Raw genomic sequence first — 19,363 nt, 5'->3', positions numbered from 1 at the left:
TGCAAGACATACTGTTAGCAACTCGAGGCAGTTGATGTGCCAATACAGTTGCGGACCTGTCCAAATCCTTGAAACTGCATGCCCGTTGTACGTGGCACCCCAGTTGGTAGTAGAGGTATCCGTGGAGACAACAGCATGCCTGGACACTTGTTCTAGGGTCACTCCTGCCCGTAGAAATGAAGGGTCTGACCACTGGCTGATGGTTCGTCAGCAGGCCTGAGTGATTGTCACCCGGTGAGTGCCACGTTGCCACGCCCATCTCGGGACTCGGCCGTGAAGCCAGTGCCGAAGCGGCCTTAAATGAAGCAAGCCGAGCAGCGTTACTGCGGTCGCGGCTGTCATATGCCTCAGGAGCCTCTGAAATAATTTCAGTAGGGCCGCCGTCCTGCCTTTGAACGAATTCAAGCACTTCAACATTGACCGAGCACGTTCCTCTGTGAGGCGTGCTGTCTGAGCGACCGAGTCCAACTCCATACTGAAAAAAGAGATCCTCTGCACGAGGGAGAGTTTGCTCTTTTCCCAGTTGACCTGAAGACCCAACTGGCTGAGATGACTGAGCACTAGGTCCCTGTGTTCGCATAACTGATCTCGGGACTGTGCTATGAGCCAGTCGTCGAGATAGTTGAGGATGCGAACGGCGCATTCTCTCATGGGAACAAGGGCCGCCTCCATGAATTTCGTGAAGACATGGGGAGACAACGACACCCCGAAGGTCAGGACCTTGTACCTTCCCTGTGTCGAGGGAGAATCGAGACATTAAAGTATGCGTCCTTCAGATCGATCACTGCAAACCAAACTTGGGGACGGATGCATTCGAAACCACATTTCTGCGTTACCATTTTGAATCGAATCGCATAGCTGAGCAGGGCCTCTTGCTCTTCTGCTTGCCGCTAAGTTTAGTGGGGGGCCTGGATGGGCTGGGCGTCCTGCCTGCATACGGCTCCATGGCGCTGCTTGGGTAGAGGCTTCTGCTGATGCTGCGCTGGAGCGGGGGCAGTCGCAGGAGGGTACCCTCGGCGACAAGCAGGCGGGGAGCTGCCACCGGCAGTCAGTGGAGGCAGCAGCTGTTCGCCGAGGCAGGATTTTTTAATCGCCTCCGTCTGCTTCTGTGCAGCCGAGAACTGCTGAGCAAAGTTTTCGACTGTGTCGCCGAAGAGGCCGGCCTAGGAGACCAGGCACAACCAGAGATGGAGTTCCTGGACCACTAGCTCCGTAAGTCTTGCCCGTTAGGTCGGACGAGTAATTACAGGCCCGGGATTGGCATAGAACACAGGTGTCAAACTCAGTTCCTGGAGGGCCACAGCCCTACAGAGTTTTGTTCCAACCCTTCTTCAACACACACACACCTGCAGTTTTCAAATAAGCCTGAAGGACTTGATTAGCTGATCAGGTGTGTTTAATTAGGGTTGAAGCTAAACTCTGCAGGGCTGTGGCCCTCCAGGAACTGAGTTTGACACCCATGGCATAGAATATGAGCTGACCTGTGTCTTTTAAACGGTTTCCAAAATCTCCAAGAGTCTGAAGTGGATGGTGGTCAACAAAAAGACACCGGAAAATAATATAAACTTAACTTATTCAGAGTAATTACGCTGACTGCTTATGGATTTAAAGACATAAAACGTTATTTTCAAGCATTTATACTGTCGCTTATACGAGCAAAATGATGCATGGTAAACCTTATGCAATATAATGCAATTTAGTAATAGAGGATTCTATGTATTGTAATATTTAATGTATATTCAAATACATTTCTGTTAATAATCCCAGAAGTTCATGCTTAATATTTCCTGCTTCATTAAGTACATTAAGAAATATATTTTGTCAATTACTGTATCCTTGTCATCCTTGTGCATTAGACACACCCATTTTAACGATTTATATATATAGCTTATCCTGCCTAAAATACTTTTAGGTCAGTGTTTTGGCTGTAAGTCAATGATGCCATCTGTCAGTAAGGAATTGTTAGACGGCAATTTAAACACTTTCGGTGGCTTCACTGCCTGCTGGCAGTTTAGAATGCAATGAGCAATCCAGTAATTTATATAGATCAGTGCATATCACACATTTGTGGATGGCAAGCACTGGTACTTTTTTCATGAAATACAAATATACTTTTAATTAATTTAATTTATATAGTAGTTGCTTTACCATTTGTGTGTGTGTTTGAGGGCTTTAAAAGCATGAAATGAGGTGTGTTGTTCATGCCATGTCATAATTACCACAATTACGTGATTTCAAAAGTGTTCACGTCTTCGTAGAGCTCGTAATTACAGCATGTAAGATGGGAATTGTCTGAGAGCTCCTACATGTACCAAGTGACTGCTGCAGATTCATATTAGGTGCGTTCGGCTTCGGCTGGATGTAACCGATCAGTGAGAGTTGCCGCTTGCAGTCAGGGAGGATGAAAACGGAGACGTGAAGTCAAACACCCTCTGCTTTCCATAGTGACGCTCTCGCAGTGTTTGCCTACTTCATCACAGCTGAAGTGAAATAACTGCAATATTTGTAAAATACACAAATGTTTCAGAGACATGTCCATTCAATATTTTATGTACTGCTTAATACAAGAAAAAAGTTCAACATAAGCCTATACTATTCAAATACCATCGAAGTGGGGTCTATGTTTTTTTTTTTTTTTTATCAGTTTCATTTTGATGAACATGACACAATATACCACATCACATCTATCCAATCATGTCCTTAAAAGATCGGTACTTACACATGTTTGAGTTCGCAGATGCTGACGCAACAATCACTGCTCGCGCTCAGCTGCTAACCGCCATGCCTAACAATAAGCCATTCTTCTGTGACTACTCAGAATCCGATGACAAATTTGTTCCGCCCGCTCCTCTTCCAACACGGCGCAGCACACGCCTTCAATGCCGCGACTCGCCATGGGCAACTTGGGCTTCGGAAGATATAATCAGCACTCTGGAGGCAGCCGGCATTCCCATCAGCCAAGGTCTGTCCAGAGAGGATTTAATTATCCTGGTCCAAAATACTTTGAGTAATCCACCCGAGTCTGTAACTTATAGTCCTGCAACCTTTTCTGCATCTGGCCAGGCAAAACAAGCCGGCAGAAAGAGAACTGCCAAATCATCATCACCACAGCCTGCAAAAAGAACCACGCTGCATGCACGGGCATCTACTTCTCTGGATTCATCCTAGCCCGCTGGTGTTAACACTCAACTTCTTCAAAGCCTCTCCCAAACTGTCAAAGTTCTGGAATCGAAGATGTCAAAATTCAAACACTCCTTCAATAACTCCAACAGCTCGATTCCAGCCATCAACTTCTCAGCAATCCCTCAGCTTCATCCCCCTGCCATCGGATTAAGCGATCCCTCGACAATGTCTTCTACTTTTTCAGCCCCGCCAACTTTTCATCAACCGGCACAGACACCATTCCAGGATGTCTCCCCTCCACCCGAAACTTCATCTTTCAACCTTTCTACAGCAGCCCCAGCCCAGTCTTTTGGTAGGCGTTTTGTTTCATCAGCCACTGCTACGGTGTCCCCTCATATTAGAGCGAACATTATCCAAGGTAAGGATATTAACCTGGCTTCACTTTTTCTTCCTTTGCCTGCTGCTAACAGGAAAATGGTTGACTGTGGACATGGCAGTCCTTCTTAAAACTTCCGATCCGAGATTACAACGAAATCTTTCATTCTGAGAATTTGTTATTGCTTTCAGCATTTTCAGAGACATTTTGTGTCAGGTTTTTCCAGATCGGAGGGAAGAGTTGGATCTTTATTTAGCTCTGATGGCTGACTTTAATCAAAGGTATGGGGGAACATTATTCTACGAATATCATAAGTCCTTCTCTGCCAAAATCTACTTCATTCATTTCGCTCTATAACTCCAGACTAGACTGGTCTGTTACCGATACCAAACTGCTCGATCGTCATTTCGGTGGCCAAAAAACGCTGGCCTGTACAATTTGTAGCGCTCATGGACACTCGGCTCCATTTTGCCCGAAAGCATTCGCCAGTCAAGCGCTGCACACTGTCCATGGTGCTGAAAATGTAAGGTTTCCATATGACAGCAGGAAACGTTATGTCACAGATCCCAAAGGTGTTTTTCCTTGTGTTAATTTCAATGAATCTGTTTGTTCTTTTCCTCAATGTAAATTTGATCACATCTGCAGCTTTTGCAAGGATCCGCACCCGAAATCGGTCTGCCCACGCCAGTACAAACCTGTAATCCGAGGAAAAGCTAATCTCTCAAGCTACCTCTCTTCTCACCCTGATCCGACTTTTGTCGATTATTTAATCACCGGTTTGTCTCAAGGGTTTCGGGTGGCCATCCTTTCCCATCTTACCACCTCTTTCATAGCTAAAAATTTGCAATCAGCTATAACTGAACCAGAAGTGGTCACTAATCTGCTAGAAAAAGAGGTCAATAAAGGATATGTTAATCAATGTTTATCAATGCCCTTTTGCTTCCTCTCCTTTCTCAACTTTCCGCATCAATTCCATAGGTGTTGCAACGCGGAAATAATCCAGTAAAAAACATCTCATTTTTGACATGTATTCTCCTCATTCTGCCACTACAGCGAGTGTTAACGAATGTATACCTCTAACACCATTCTCTTTACATTACGCCTCGGTAGACAACGCTATCCAGGCTATGCCGGTCAAGGTGCTTGGCTAGCTAAAGCTGATATAACTGACGCTTTTAAAATGATGCCAATCCACCCTTCTGACTGGCCACTTTTCGGAGTTAAATGGAATTCTAAATTCTATTTTGCAGTACGGCTCACAATCGGGTGCAGAAGTAGCCCCCATATTTTCAATAGCCTTTCTGAAGCTCTGTGTTGGACCCTGCTGAACATCTGCAAGCTTCCATTTGTCTTACATTTGCTCGACGATTTTCTGCTGATCGATTTTCCATCTTCCCAATCTTCAATTCTCGATATACTCAAACAGATTTTTAGCGACGTCGGCGTTCCCCTCTCCGCTGAGAAAACCATGGGCCCTTCTACTTCGTCAGAATTGCTAGGAACTTCCCTCGACACAGTTCTAATGCAAGCTTCTCTTCCTTCCGAAAAGCTTCTAAGAATCAGGTATTTTCTGGAATCGTTTTCCTCTCTACAAGCTAAATCAAAGCGTGATATGCTTTCGCTACTCGGCCACCTAAATTTCGCTAAGAGTATCATCCCTCAAGGCAGGGCTTTCATTTCACGATTGTTAACATTGGCCCATTCCGTGGATAAATTAAGAAACCAGATCCAATTAGACGAAGGGTGTCTGTCCGACCTCAAATTTTGGAAGCGCTTGCTAAATGATTGGAACGGCATTTCTTTTTTCTATAATGATGATTTCGAATCATTGGTAGAATTACAATTATTCACAGACGCCACCCCTTCTATCGGGTTCGGGGGGTTCTTCCAAGGGCAATGGTTCGCAGAAAAATGGCCAAACGATTTTCCTAAAACATTATCTGGCTCCGTTTCATCCGCGCTTTACGAGATCTATCCTCTAGCTGTCGCTAGCAGCATCTGGGGTCATGTGTGGTCACGTAAACGTATCATGATGTTCTGCGACAACGAAGCCACAGTTGCCATCATTAATAAAGGTAGATCATCTTGCCATATGATCATGCCTTTTGCGAGATGGTTAATCTGGCAATCTGGCGTTTTTAACTTCATTATCAAAGCTGAAAATATTCCCGGCCACTGCAATGTTATTGCTGATGTGCTCTCTTGATTTCGATTCCAGATGGCTTTGCCCCTCAGCCAACCCGGATCCAACACCCTGCCCTCCCCTAGCAGCCATAATGTTAAATTAAACGATCTGCTCATGTCGGCAAGACATTACATTTCTAAAGGCCACATTTAAAGCTTACACATCTGCATGGTCAGCTTTTATAATGTTTTGCTTCTCCTTCCAAATTCCCGTTTTTCCCATTTTAATTTCGACTGTTTGCTCCTTTAATTTTGAAAATCGCAAAAAAATTATTCCGTCCGCAGACTCCTTGCCGGCATTCAATTCTACGCAAAATATTTTAATCCCAATTTTCAAAGTCTGTTTTCCTAAACTTCTATTAATTTACTACTTAAAGGTAGGGTAGGTAGGAATTGTCTAAAAAACTTATTTTCCAAATTTGTTTAAACTTTATTTATATATCAATACATAATTAAAATGTAAGTACTCTGAAAAAGAAAGTATAAAAATCGAGTGTCTGTAGACCTCTCACGACTGTTTTAAAGACAGCTCATTATTTCCATTCACTCCACCCCCTCCCTTCTGGGCTCCTTCCAAAGCCACGCCCCCAAAACACATGAACGCGCGACTCCGACCGCTGAGCTGAGACGCATTATTTACCTGAGACGAGCGGAGAGGAAGGAGCACAGTGCATGTAGTGACATCATGTCAGAATCACATGTAATAAAAAATCTAACTTTATCATTATGAATATAAACAAATAAGATGGCTTTTAGTACTCACTATCAAGCTAGCATATTGATATTGGTAAAGTTTAAAATATATATTTTTTGATTCGCTAACGAGCTAGTTATATCTATAAGGCAAAGCTAAAAACAGGTTGCATTGATACACGTTTTTCCATTACCATCAGTTACACCGTGATGAAGATGAATTTCGTGTAAGATTCATAACATATATGGTGTTCTGCATGTAAGAGTTTTCATGATGAAAGCATTGTTGACTCTGATGAGGACTAACGTTACACTCCGGTGACAAGTACCGCATCGTCAGCTCGAGGACAGGTCCGGGGTCGAGGGCGAAGCAGAGGAGGTCGTGCAAGAGGCCGTGCAACTATGGGAGTAGTACTTATAGGGGACCTTGTGTCAAAATGATTAATGCTTTTGACCTTTGACCTTTTGACAGGTTGAACTTCCTGTGACCTTTATGATTGATGGGTTGAACTTCCCGGATGAGGTCATGGGATTAACCTTTGCCCTATCGATCATGTAGTTTGACAGTTAGTTTTGCCCTATGACCTATCTAGTCCTAAATCATAATTTTGAAGGATAGTTTTTGAATAGAACAGATGTTTTTGACGGGTGTTTTGACGGATAGTTTGACGGATAGTTTTGACGGCTTCAAACAGCCGGTGTCTGGTTATATGGTGTCAAGAAGGGATATATGGTGTGTCACAGGCGCTCCCTCCCACCGCAGTGAAAGTGAGAAGTGTATGTCACACAAACACATTCTATCCTTTATATTCTATCCTTTATATAATATAAAAGTATATAATATAAATGATATGATCTAAAATAATTAAACTAAAGTTGAAAAACATTCTGTTCTTTTTAAAAGTATATAATGAAATACTTATAAATCTACCGAACCAAGTATTTCAGTTTAAAGTTAAAAGTTTACTGAATTCATATAGTCATTCCTTAATGACCTCACACTGTCTCAAAACATAGGGAGCACGCCTCTAATGTATGTGTGTCAAAAAGTAAAGGAGCCGCGTGTGTGTGTTTCTTTTTGTGTGTCTCTGTGTGTGTGTGTGTGTGTGTGTGTGTGTGTGTGTGTGTGTGTGTGTGTGTGTGTGTGTGTGTGTGTGTGTGTGTGTGTGTGTGTGTGTGTGTGAGTGTGGTGTCACAGGCATCCCCAAGCATTCCAGAGCATCGGGCACTGACATCTGAACATGTACTGAAACAACATCACATCCTTTTTAAAGTAAAATCTATACTGAAACCAATTCTTTGAGTTTTAGATGAATAAAAAATCATCTTACATAAACATTCTATCCTTTATATAAATGATATAATCTAAAATAATTAAACCAAAGTTGAAAACACACTGTTCTTTAAAAGTGTATAATATAAAATAATTATCTTACATAAAACATTCTATCCTTTATATTCTATCCTTTATATAATTTATATAATATAAATTATATAATCTAAAACAATTAAACTAAGGTTGAAAAATATTCTGTTCTTTTAAAAGTATATAAATTTCATTGATCCAATTATTTTAGCTGAATAAAAGTGTATCAAATAAAAAGCTTACTAAAACCAATTATTTAAGTTTTAGACGAATAAAAGAATATAAAATAAAAAGCTTACTAAAACCAATTATTTAAGTTTTAGACGAATAAAAGAATATAAAATAAAAAGCTTACTAAAACCAATAAAAGAATATAAAATGACAGAGTTAAAATTAACACATTATTGTCCATACCATTGATGTCCACAAAAATAATTAAACTAAAGTTGAAAACATGCCTTTAAAAGTATAATATAAATATCTTATTGATCCAATTGTTTTAGTTTTAGCTGAATTAAAGTATATAAAAAGCTTACTAAAACCAATTGTTTTAGCTGAATAAATAAATTCATCTTACATTATTTTAGAGATTTGAATAAGCTCTTAACACATCAATGTCCATACCATTCATGTCACAAAAATAATTAAACTAAAATTGAAAACATGCCTTTAAAAGTATATAAAATATAAATATCTTATTGATCCAATTGTTTTAGATAAAAGAATATAAAATCATCTTACATGTTTTAGAAAGTTGAAGTATGTCCTACCATCGATGTCCACAAAAAATGCAATTGTATGAATGGGTTCAAAATTGTTTTACACAACTGAATTCATATAGTCATTCCTGAATGACCTCACACTGTCTCAAAACATAAGGAGCGCGCTTCTAATGTATGTGCGTCAAAAAGTAAAACACACGTGTGTGTGTGTGTGTGTGTGTGTGTGTGTGTGCGCGCGCCCCCCTTCACATGTGAGCTCTGTCATCTGAAACAGGATCCCCCATCCACATTCCTGAGCACAGTGAAAGTGAGATTAAACAACGTTACACAAATAATATACAATATTATAAAATAAATATCTTACTAAAAAATCTACTGAAACCAATTGTTTTAGTTTTAGATGAATAAATAAAATTCATCTTACATGTTTAGAGTTACAACTCTTGAACTTATATGTTCTCTTAAGCTCTTAAGAGACATAAATCACAGAGTGGTTCTCTCTCTCACACCAGCGTCTCTGACTCAGAGGACTGTATTCAGTGATGGGATGAGACATTGTGTTAGGACTAAAATTACTTCAAAGTATAATCTTAAAAGTTTAAATGATATCTTTTAAAAATAAAAGATTATTAAATAAAATTATTAAAAGTCTTAATAAAAACAAATATTCTACAATGATGGTCTGTGGAAAAATTTGACTTGAACTTAAAGTATTTTTATTTATTTATCATGGGTATGTAAAATAATTTGAAATTTGAAGCGTCACAAGTCATCTCGCGCCTGTGAAATGTTCAATAATTCCTTAAGTTGTATCTGTGAGAAAATGACAACAACATAGGCCTATCTTCAGAGAGAGCAACCATGAAAACATTTAGAAACTGGGAATCTTCCAGAAATAAGGTCCTTCTGATCAGCGCTGAGAAAGAAGTTACTGGACAATAATGTTAGCTTCAGGATATCGGATGACAGACCGAGCCTCTGTGCATCGTGTCAGAGCGTATGTCATGTTAGTCTGCTAACACCTTTCCAGAGCCAAAGTTTTGTACACACTAAATTTATTTCAAATCATAATCGTAAAAGTTTACATTAGATATTTTAAAAGATTGTTTAAATCTTTAAAGTTTGAATACATTCATATCTTCTATTTATCTTTTAGAAGATTACTGTAATGATTTTGTTTAACGGTGACCTAAAGTATAATTGTTATTAAACAATGTCTGTTCAAAAACTGTACTTGGTCGTCTTAAATCTCATTTATATGAAAAGATTCAATCAGCATTTTTTTTTGTCCATGCGGGGGTTTCAATTTTTATGTTGGGGGCTTTCCATAGCTATAATGATGTTTGTACCGTAACTGCATATTCTATCATGTACACCTAAACACAGAAAACTACATTTGTACATTTTCAAAAAATGAAATAAATAAGTAAATCATTTAATATATATATATATATATATATATATATATATATATATATACATATCACCAATAAATAATAACATATGCTACTAAAATGTAAACAAAGTTTTAGCTAAATAAATAAAAACACCTTACATTCCTGAGGTGAGAAAGGGGTTTCCTATTATCAGCAGACCAGATGAGTCTCGGGGGACAATGTCGCAGTACATCTAGTCTGCTAACGCCTTTCCAGAGTACATCCAGTTTATACTAAATTCATTTAAAAGCATAACCTTAAAAGTTTAAATTAGATATTTTAAAATTAAAAGACTGTTTAAATCAAATCTTTAAAATTTTATTAAAATCGTATCTTCTATTTATCTTCTTAGAAGGCTTATGATATAAATGATTTTGCTTACATTTAACATAAGGTATTATTTTACCAAACAGCGTCTGTTCAAAAACTTGAGATCTTAGATCTTAGATCTTTTGTCCATACCACATGAAACATGTTGTCAAAGTTTGTCACAATGTTTTGTTGCTGCGTTGTTTTTAAGAAATCCGAGGACTCCACATTGCTCTTATTTAGACTAAGTTGTATCATTTGGAAAATCACCACACATTTTCAGAGACGCAATGAAGTAAGTGTGAAGTAAAAATCACACATCGTCTTAATTCAAAGTATAAGTATAAGATCGTATCAGATCATTTTTACTTGTATCTCCCGAACTATCCTTAATCAGTGTGGACATATATCAGTGTGAGAATATACTATCGGTCATCTACTCAAAATACAAATGAAGAAGTTTCAAATGTTAGCATTAGCTGATGGTGGCCGCATGAACAGACTTTGGGGAGAGCTATAGCAGGAAGCATGCCCTTTGATCTCCTCGATTTTGGAGGCTTTTTTTTGTTAAAGATTTCTCCCATCCAGCGGTTCTCCCATCTACTCACTTTTTCAAATGCGTGTTGCAACTGCGGTAGCTGTTATGCGTCAAGAATCTATGACAACATGTCTTCCGATAGCGTTTCATCGAGTTTAATTGTACATGTTCTACCGCCTATATAATGATTTACACAACCAAGCAATAGAAAAAGCTTGTAATTTTGACTTACCCGTCGAGAAGAAAGCAGGCAACTTCCCTTTCAAAGTCTTTCTCCTTCATTAGCTCTTTCCACCTGGGAAAAGCTATCCCGAAAATTATTTACATACCGATAAATTAAATTTTAGCTTTGTGGCTCGGCATAAGTATGATCCTGCATTATATTGTCCCGCGCAGTGCAGCCTTTCAAATGTGCCGAGGACAGTATCATTGCCTCCCATGTGGTCTAGCGGTTAGGATTCCTGGTTTTCATCCAGGCTGCCCGGGTTCGACTCCCGGTATGGGAAGACAATTTTTTTACATTGCCAACAAAATTCAAGTTATTCAAGTTCATCAATAATCATTTATAGTCTTAGAGGCCTACACGAACTGCAGAAACAAGCAGAAGATACGTAAAAACTCATAAATGCTGTTTCGGTACTGAATCATTTTCACAAATACAATTATATTGAATTCAGAAAATTTCACTATGGAATATTTACTTTATCATAATTTCAATTTAGTACGTCATCATTTCAACTTTTCATCTCATAATTATGACGCATAGTCATAATTTCGACTTTTGTCAGAATTACAATTTTTGTCAATTACGCCTTTTTAATGTAATACTTAAAACGTTTTTAAGTCATAATTTGGTTGTTGACTATAGTAGTGTTGATGATGAAACTTGTTGAGTTAGGCTAGTGCTTTTTGTCCCTCTCTGCTCTTTTTCAAGATGGCGGAACGACATGAAAGCCCCCATGGACTTACCCGCCCCATGTAAATAAAGATAAGAAATTAAGTCAGATCATTGGCAGAGATCATTTTACACCCATGAGGACATATTTATTAATAAAGACAATGATTTTAGCTAATAAATTACCATTTTTCAACCGAGCGAATCTACACATGAGAGGCCTTCAAAAGTTTCAGAAGGCCTTCAACGGTTTAGGCCCGTTGGCGAAAACACTACATGTGTAAAAATCAAATACTCTATTACACTTTTTAAAGCTAGAATAAAAAGACCCGTTGTGTTCTGACACAAGGCCATTAACTTGTTTTATAAATGTACTTTGCTTATTTCTACAAATATCAACCTGATAAATGAAAATCAGGAAAAAAGAAAAAACAGTGTTTTAAAATACAACTAAACCATGATAATGTTTAGTTTAGATGTTGATGACTAAGTTTCAGGCGTAGTGCAACCACACAATGTTAGATTTCTCTAACATCTCACTCACAACGCAAAACGTTGTAAATAAACATTTTCAAACTGTAATTATACCATATTATATTTATTAATATTATGTTGATTTAAAGTTTTTGTTATTAACCCCCTGAGGTCGACGGTATCGCCGGCGATACCAGCTCGCTTTTTTTTTATCAGTGTAAAAGAAACTCATAAATACTCTGTTGACTTTGATTTTCCATAGGAGTTTCATACATCAATCGATTCTGTTAAATGTGTATTATTTTTGTGTATACTCACAATAAAAACAAAGTGTTGTGCTTTTTGCCAAATAAAGAAAAATAAACACGAAGCGAGTTCTGCCTTCTCTCTGTCCGTGTAGTCCATTCTGAAACGCGTCCGAAAATGAACTGTAACTCAACGAATACTCAGTCAAACAGACATACAGACACACAGGCATGAAGCTTGAATTCTCTTCTTTTAAATGAAGTAATTTATATAAAAAACTAATATTCTCAGTTCATGTAATCTGTAAGAAAAGAGCGAGATGTCAGTCGTTCTCATCTCATCTAATTACTTGTAATGTGACTCCGCCCTCGGAGAGCGCGCGCTATTCAAACGCAAATGACTGAGGCAATCCGTGCAAACTGTGAACGCCCTCATATCAGCTTGAGAAAACAAGTTGAATCAGATCATTGTAGCCTACTTGTTTACACCGTCTCACAGCGCTGTGAGGAATAATAATAATGGAAAATGTCCCTCAGAAGTGCGGGTATATCGAGGAGCGAGCTGAGGAATGGTGTAGTAAGTTTTTTTCCTTCTCACGTGAATCGGGTTTCTGTTTATGAATGAATGAACGGCATAGATGCGCGCTGTTTACCACAGCTCACAAAAAGACAGTTTAAATTTAAATCGCGTGTGTGAATGAATGATGATGTTTTAGCAAACTGTATTGCTATACTGAGATGAGTAAAATCGACTGAAATTTGTTGAAATAAAGTGTCTAGGTTTTGACATAAATGCAAATATAAATGTAATTTTACTAAATATTATCGATTTTCAAATACTGCTGTATTGAATGAACAGCTTTTAGCAAACTCTATTGCTATACTGAGATGAGGAAAAATATAAAAAATTATCAAAAATAAAGTCATCAAATAATACGTTTTGTATACTTTAGTTTTTAAAAAGAAAGATTACACTTGAATTGTTGTAATTGTAACCTTTTTAATAAAAAATATATATTTATAAGGTAGATGTAAACAAGTAAATATAATTTTTTTCTTTAAATAATTTGTATTGTGTTTTATTAGTGACAAATTTGTGGAGAGGATAAATATTCCAAAACTGAAAATACAGTATGAGAATTAACTGCACAATTACTAGACATGTTTACCTTGGATATTATACAATTTGCAAGCACAATTTGTTAAAAAAATAAATAAAATGCGATGCCTCCAACTGTGAACCAATTTGGTAGTGTATATATATATATATATATATATATATATATATATATATATATATATATATATATATATATATATATATATATATGTGTGTATATATATGAAGAGTTCAGATGCAAAAGCCTCTAAATGCCATCTGAAATTTTCTTCTAGAATGATCATTTTTATGAAGCTTGTATATTTAAGTTAGCTATAGGTGACACACCTGAATAAATGGCTCATTAAGTATGCAGGGGCATTGTCTAATCAGGTGTGAGCTACTAAATATGCATGATCGTTTACGCCCCATCCGCATATTGACTTTCCAAACTAAAAGTGTTTTGCAAAACTTAAATCAATGTATCGTTTTATGTGAATGATTAGGCAGGATGATTTTATGTGAACTCTAGGCGAGGACATCCATTAGTCAAAAGTCTTATTGACACATATTTAGTATGTGTTTTGTGGCCTTATTTCAGAAACTTTCATTTTTAGTTTTTTCAATAACCATGCATAAACATTATTCTCTCAAAAATGAAAACATGTACATACATGTGGCTCACATATTATGGTAGTCCTGTTTGTGCTAAATAGAGTGTAATTTTTTTTTGCCATTGATATGTTTATAAGCAACTGAAAAAAGCACAAATGTCAGGGCATGTCAGAACATCTCAAGGACCCCAAAAACACCCCAGACTCCAGAGGGTTAACTAATACCTACTAACATCTGGCACAAAATCAAAGAGAAAAAAAAAAATGCAATGTTCACAATCTACATTTAGATATTCTCCTACTTAGTATCTTTGGATGTATCTGTGGCTGGATTTTGTCACACTCTTGTAAAGACTATGGACCAACTTTAAAACATAAACTTTATACAGGAATGTCCATGTAAGTTTCAAAAGACCAAATCACTAAACCATCAAATGATGATGGTTTTATTACTCCGCTAGATTTAGTCATCTTGTTCAGATAGCAGACGGCACTGTTTCACATGTTGCATGTGTTTTAGGTGAAGACGTTTCTTTGAGAGTCGTTTATAGAAATAAATGACGATTAAGAATTTAAGTGATAGTTTGACTAAATTGATATCAATCACACAAATACGAATCACACAAGCTGTTTTACACTTTTACAACAGAATCACATCCGACTATTTCACCGAGAGAGGCATACTCATTAAAGCTCGAGGCTGTTAAACAAAGTTCCACACTTTGGTAAAACCTGCAGATAAAATTGCACGAAAAGTCAATTCTAATTCTAATTCTTCATCATCATGAGCCATTTAAAACAAATACAGAAAAGCCACTATAGTGATCAGTTTTAGCTTTTGACTGTTTGTAATTGACATTTTACATATTACGCCGTTTACATCTTGCTTCTTTTTGTACAGTTTGCAAAAAGTGCATAGTGTGTGGTCAAATATTGCATAAAGAGAATTTATGAAAAACATGAATAAATATTGCATCAAGAGAATTAAATGACAGTCCTTCTGAGAGTGTTTAGTATGAGAGTGAATCTTTTGCTATGTCTACGAAACATCGACGTGAAAGATGAGTATTGCTGTTTTTCTGTTACCTATTACACTTTAAACTCGTCTAACTATTACACTTATTTTGTTATTATTACACGGTTAAGCTAATGAATTACAGTTGACAAGTGGTATTTTTATGTGAATTGATTCATTTTTTATTCCGTCCACACCACAGTTTTAGGCATCTGTCTCTTAGGCCCAATCCAGAAAACAGACGCTGTGTTTTAGAAATCATCTAACTATCTAACAATCATCGGTTATATGTGAAACATATTCTGGATTCACACATTGGATTCTTGTTTATATTGAACCGCATGTTTAACAGCGCTATTGTTCTCGGCCTCATCAAAGTTCACATAGTTTTCACCGGAGCATACCGACTCTGAAACAAGAGCAAATATTAGCACGTAACATTTTGGACACCTTTGTTTTTTTATCCATCTTTGCATTTCTTCTGAAACACCCTGTTTTGAAATTGTTTAACATCGCTAGCGTAACACTTATCGTATTGTCGGGTGTGATTGTAATGTTTTGTATGGCGTTTTCTTTACACTTTCCCCCGGATATCTGTTTCCTAGAGTTAGCTGTAATGTTAGTGGTCTTCTCTTTGATCATATACGACAGTATTCACATGAATTGGCGTGATTTGTATCTTGATTTGATACGCGAGACATTTACATTATATTATTATACCGTCCTAGTTTTTAAATAGCGCTAAAATGTATATTTTAACCCTTTATGCCGATATAGAATGCAGCACAAGGTTCTCTGTTCTCTGGTTCTATGTTTTTTAAAATTGGTTACATTGTTTTTATTCATCAAGTTAAATGTAAATTTGCAAATCCAAATGATAGGAAAACTTTATGATAGGAAAGTACGGACAGTGCCTTTGACCAAGCCTCTACATATGGGGCACTTGCTCAGAGAAGGCGCACATTCTTTGCACACAACTAGGTGACCACAGGGGATGAAGACAATGTTCACTTCCTTATCCATGCAAACTTTGCATGTGCGCTCCTCTTGAAGTCTTTTTAACTGTTCCTCCATAGGCAAGTCTGAAAGATCTTGACTCGGTGATGCAGCATCATTTGTCTGGGCCATCAGTTCTCTCAGCAGGCAGACATCATTCTTCTTGATCCAGTTGCGGAAGACCTCTGCTGCTGCATTTCCTTTCGACAGGACTAACTCAATGAGCTGCCCTGTCTGCTGCTTGACTGTAGTGCAGTTACGAATAATGTCATACTCTTTCTGTGAGATGACGTTCTCCTCTAGAAGATGGTCCATTAAGCTCTGCACACTTTTTAGGTGCTGTGACACGGCAAGGTGATGTTTCTTAAGAAAAGTAAAACCATCTAATGCCATTTCCTCTGCTCTTAGTAAATCAGATACCTACTCTTGAACGGTTTTGTAATTTTCTCCACTTGTGAGAATTTTGCTTTGAACGGTTTGCTTCACCAGGCCACGCTCAAATCCCATCTCTAAAGCAGACTTCACCACTGCATCTTCTTAACGGTCTTCTCGAGGACCCACAGGAGGATCAACAAATTGCAACAGGTATTCACATCTTGGAAACCACTTGGCATGTTCTACCCATGGATCATCACCAGACTCCCAACATCTGAGTCCACCATCGCAAGAAAAGCACTTCACGTCATCATTACGACCAACATAGTAAAATCCAGCCTTAGCCAATTGGTCTGGTCGAACAGTTATTCTTGAGGGCCAGTAGACAAATGTGAGCAACCTTTCTTCACACTGTTGCATTGCCGATCCATTGGAAAGGCTAGATAAAGGTACATTATCTGCACGGTCACCTCGAACGAAGCGGCAGTTGGGGTAATGCCTCTGGTGCTCTAAAACTGCACGATCTCCCGGTTCACAGTTGCTAAGCTGGCCTCCACAACTGAAGCAAGCCACTCTGTCGCCCTGACCAAGGTAGTAGAAACCACTTTTGGCAAGCTCGGCTGGACTTACTGGTGCAGGAGTCCAATTCTGAAAGGTGTCAAGGCGTTCCTGTTCCCGACGCATGCCAGGATTCTGACAAGCCGGAGGTCGCTGGTGAGACATATCCTGGTGAGACATATCCAGGTAACCCACCCGCTCCTCCGTTTGGCCTGAAACGGGTGTCGCGGGGGCGGAAAGCTGTAGCATGGCTACGTTGCGAAGCGGGGAAAAGGCACTTTTGATGAAGGCTCTGGATGAAGACATAAAAATGTGACCACAGGGCGTGTCCACTCTGGAATGGAAATGGTTGCCGCCTCGGGAATACAGTAATTAAAATGCAGAAAACAAATATTTAATCTTTTAAATCATGTAGTATTCTAAATATTATTATTATGTATACTATTTTTATGAGCTCAGACATTTTTTCATTCAGAAATTTTTATTTCAACATTATACTTTCATACATTGAAGAAAATGATAGACCGGCATTACATTTACAGATGGTCTAACCAGAATAGAAAATATCCGCAGGCTATCATGTCTTGCTCTACGATGTAGCTGGCAAGACTTTCAACTAATTCACCAACGTCAGTTTTTGCATTTTTTGACACCAGTGACACACAGAGATCTGTTACGAATGTACAAATAGCGAGTATCTCGATGATTTGGAATTCGTCACTACATTCACGCAACACATCCAGAACTTTTCTGAGGATTACGCCGATCGGCTCTTTGCCGTTAAAAAACATGGGTGTTATATCAGGCCATGACTTTATCAAGCCTCTTACGTCATCCATTTCATTTTTGAGATTTGTCACACGTTTGGTATCCTGCGCACAATCGTTTTTCATATCACACGCAGCGTCGATGATCCTGTGCATCAAGCCGACCATTTGGCCTCTAAAATGATCTTTAAACATACAGTCCAGCGCAGCTCTTAAACGACACTCTTTGCCCGCGGCGCACTCACACGCCGGATGATACTTGTGCCCGGCATCGCCAGAACTCAACGGGGAGTCACTCTCCTTTAGGTTTTGCGTCGCCATTTTTTCAGCTTTTCGAAGAGTCTCCTGAATCTCTTGGAATGTTCCTGGAATCTCCTGAGTCCTTGCGGTACAATCGTGCCTTAATGCTCGGAAGTTTGTGTTTTGGGGTTAAAAGTTTGCGTCACTAGTAGAGCTAGAGTAGAGCTAGAGCGTGCAATGTCCTGAAATATTTATCAGGACAACAGCTCACCCCGCCCCGCTGGAGGGGGTGAATAGGGGGTTGTCATCAGGAAAGCCATAAATAACTATGTAAATTAAACCCGCATTATGGAAGTTTGAATCGTTCGAGTCATACACACAAGTGCAGCGATGGAGCGCGTGAACACGAGCAGTGTGAGAGGATTCCTGAGATCTTGCGACGATCTGACTGAGAAGATTCGCTGTTTAATACAGAAGAAACTCATCAACAAGTACTTGAGCAGGTGATATTATGTGCTTACGATGTGATGTGTCAGTGTGTGGGAGTGACGCAGTGAACTATTTTATGTGTGGATTAAAGAATAGAATAAAAAATAGGCATTTAATGAAGACATATTTTTTATATCATTGTAGAATGTATTTCTCTCTCACTATGGACACACAATCCCATGCATGCCAAACTATCATTTGGCATAACTAATCATTATCAACATATTTTTTTTTTTTTTTTTTGAGCCCCACACTTTTAAGCGCTCCAAAGTTCACTTTGTCCACAAAAATGAACTTTGTCTAGCCTTAACCCTCTGGGGTCTGGGGTGTTTTTGGGGTCCTTGAGATGTTCTGACATGCCCTGACATTTGTGCTTTTTTCAGTTGCTTATAAACATATTAATGGCAAAGGTGTAAATTCACTCTATATAGCACAAACAGGACTTCCATAATATGTGAGCCACATGTATGTACATGTTTTCATTTTTGAGAGAATAATGTTTATGCAAGGTTATCGAAAAAACTAAAAATTAAAGTTTCTGAAATAAGGCCACAAAACACATACTAAATATGTGGCAATAAGACTTTTGACTAATGGATGTCATCGCCTAGAGTCTTCAAAATGATGTGAAAATCATCCTGCCTAATCATTCACATAAAACGATACATTGATTTTAGTTTTGTGAAACACTTTTAGTTTGGAAAGCCAATATGCGGATGGGGCGTAAACGCTCCAACAGAATCATGCATATTTAGTAGTTCACACCTGGTGAGACAATGTCCCTGCATACTTAATGAGCCATTCATTCAGCTGTGTCACCTATAGCTAACTTAAATATACAAGCTTCAT

The 19,363-nt window shown here is 38.3% G+C and overlaps 1 protein-coding gene across 1 annotated transcript; it reads right to left on the bottom strand.

Annotated features, from left to right (window-relative positions):
• Window positions 1-15,977: 15,977 nt before the first annotated feature.
• LOC311089496 (putative inhibitor of apoptosis) lies at window positions 15,978-18,106 on the bottom strand (the record flags this gene model as incomplete). Its single annotated transcript, XM_084124218.1, has 3 exons — window positions 15,978-16,448; window positions 16,647-17,310; window positions 17,919-18,106. 3 exons carry the CDS (start codon window positions 18,104-18,106, stop codon window positions 15,978-15,980), a joined length of 1,323 nt encoding a protein of 440 aa, XP_083980344.1.
• Between the last annotated feature and the right edge of the window lie 1,257 nt (window positions 18,107-19,363).

This window comes from Abramis brama, assembly GCF_963993115.1.
Source record: "Abramis brama genome assembly, chromosome: 9".
NCBI lineage: Eukaryota > Metazoa > Chordata > Actinopteri > Cypriniformes > Leuciscidae > Abramis > Abramis brama.
Note: the sequence above shows the minus strand (reverse complement) of the source record. Positions and strands in the feature narration are given on the sequence as shown.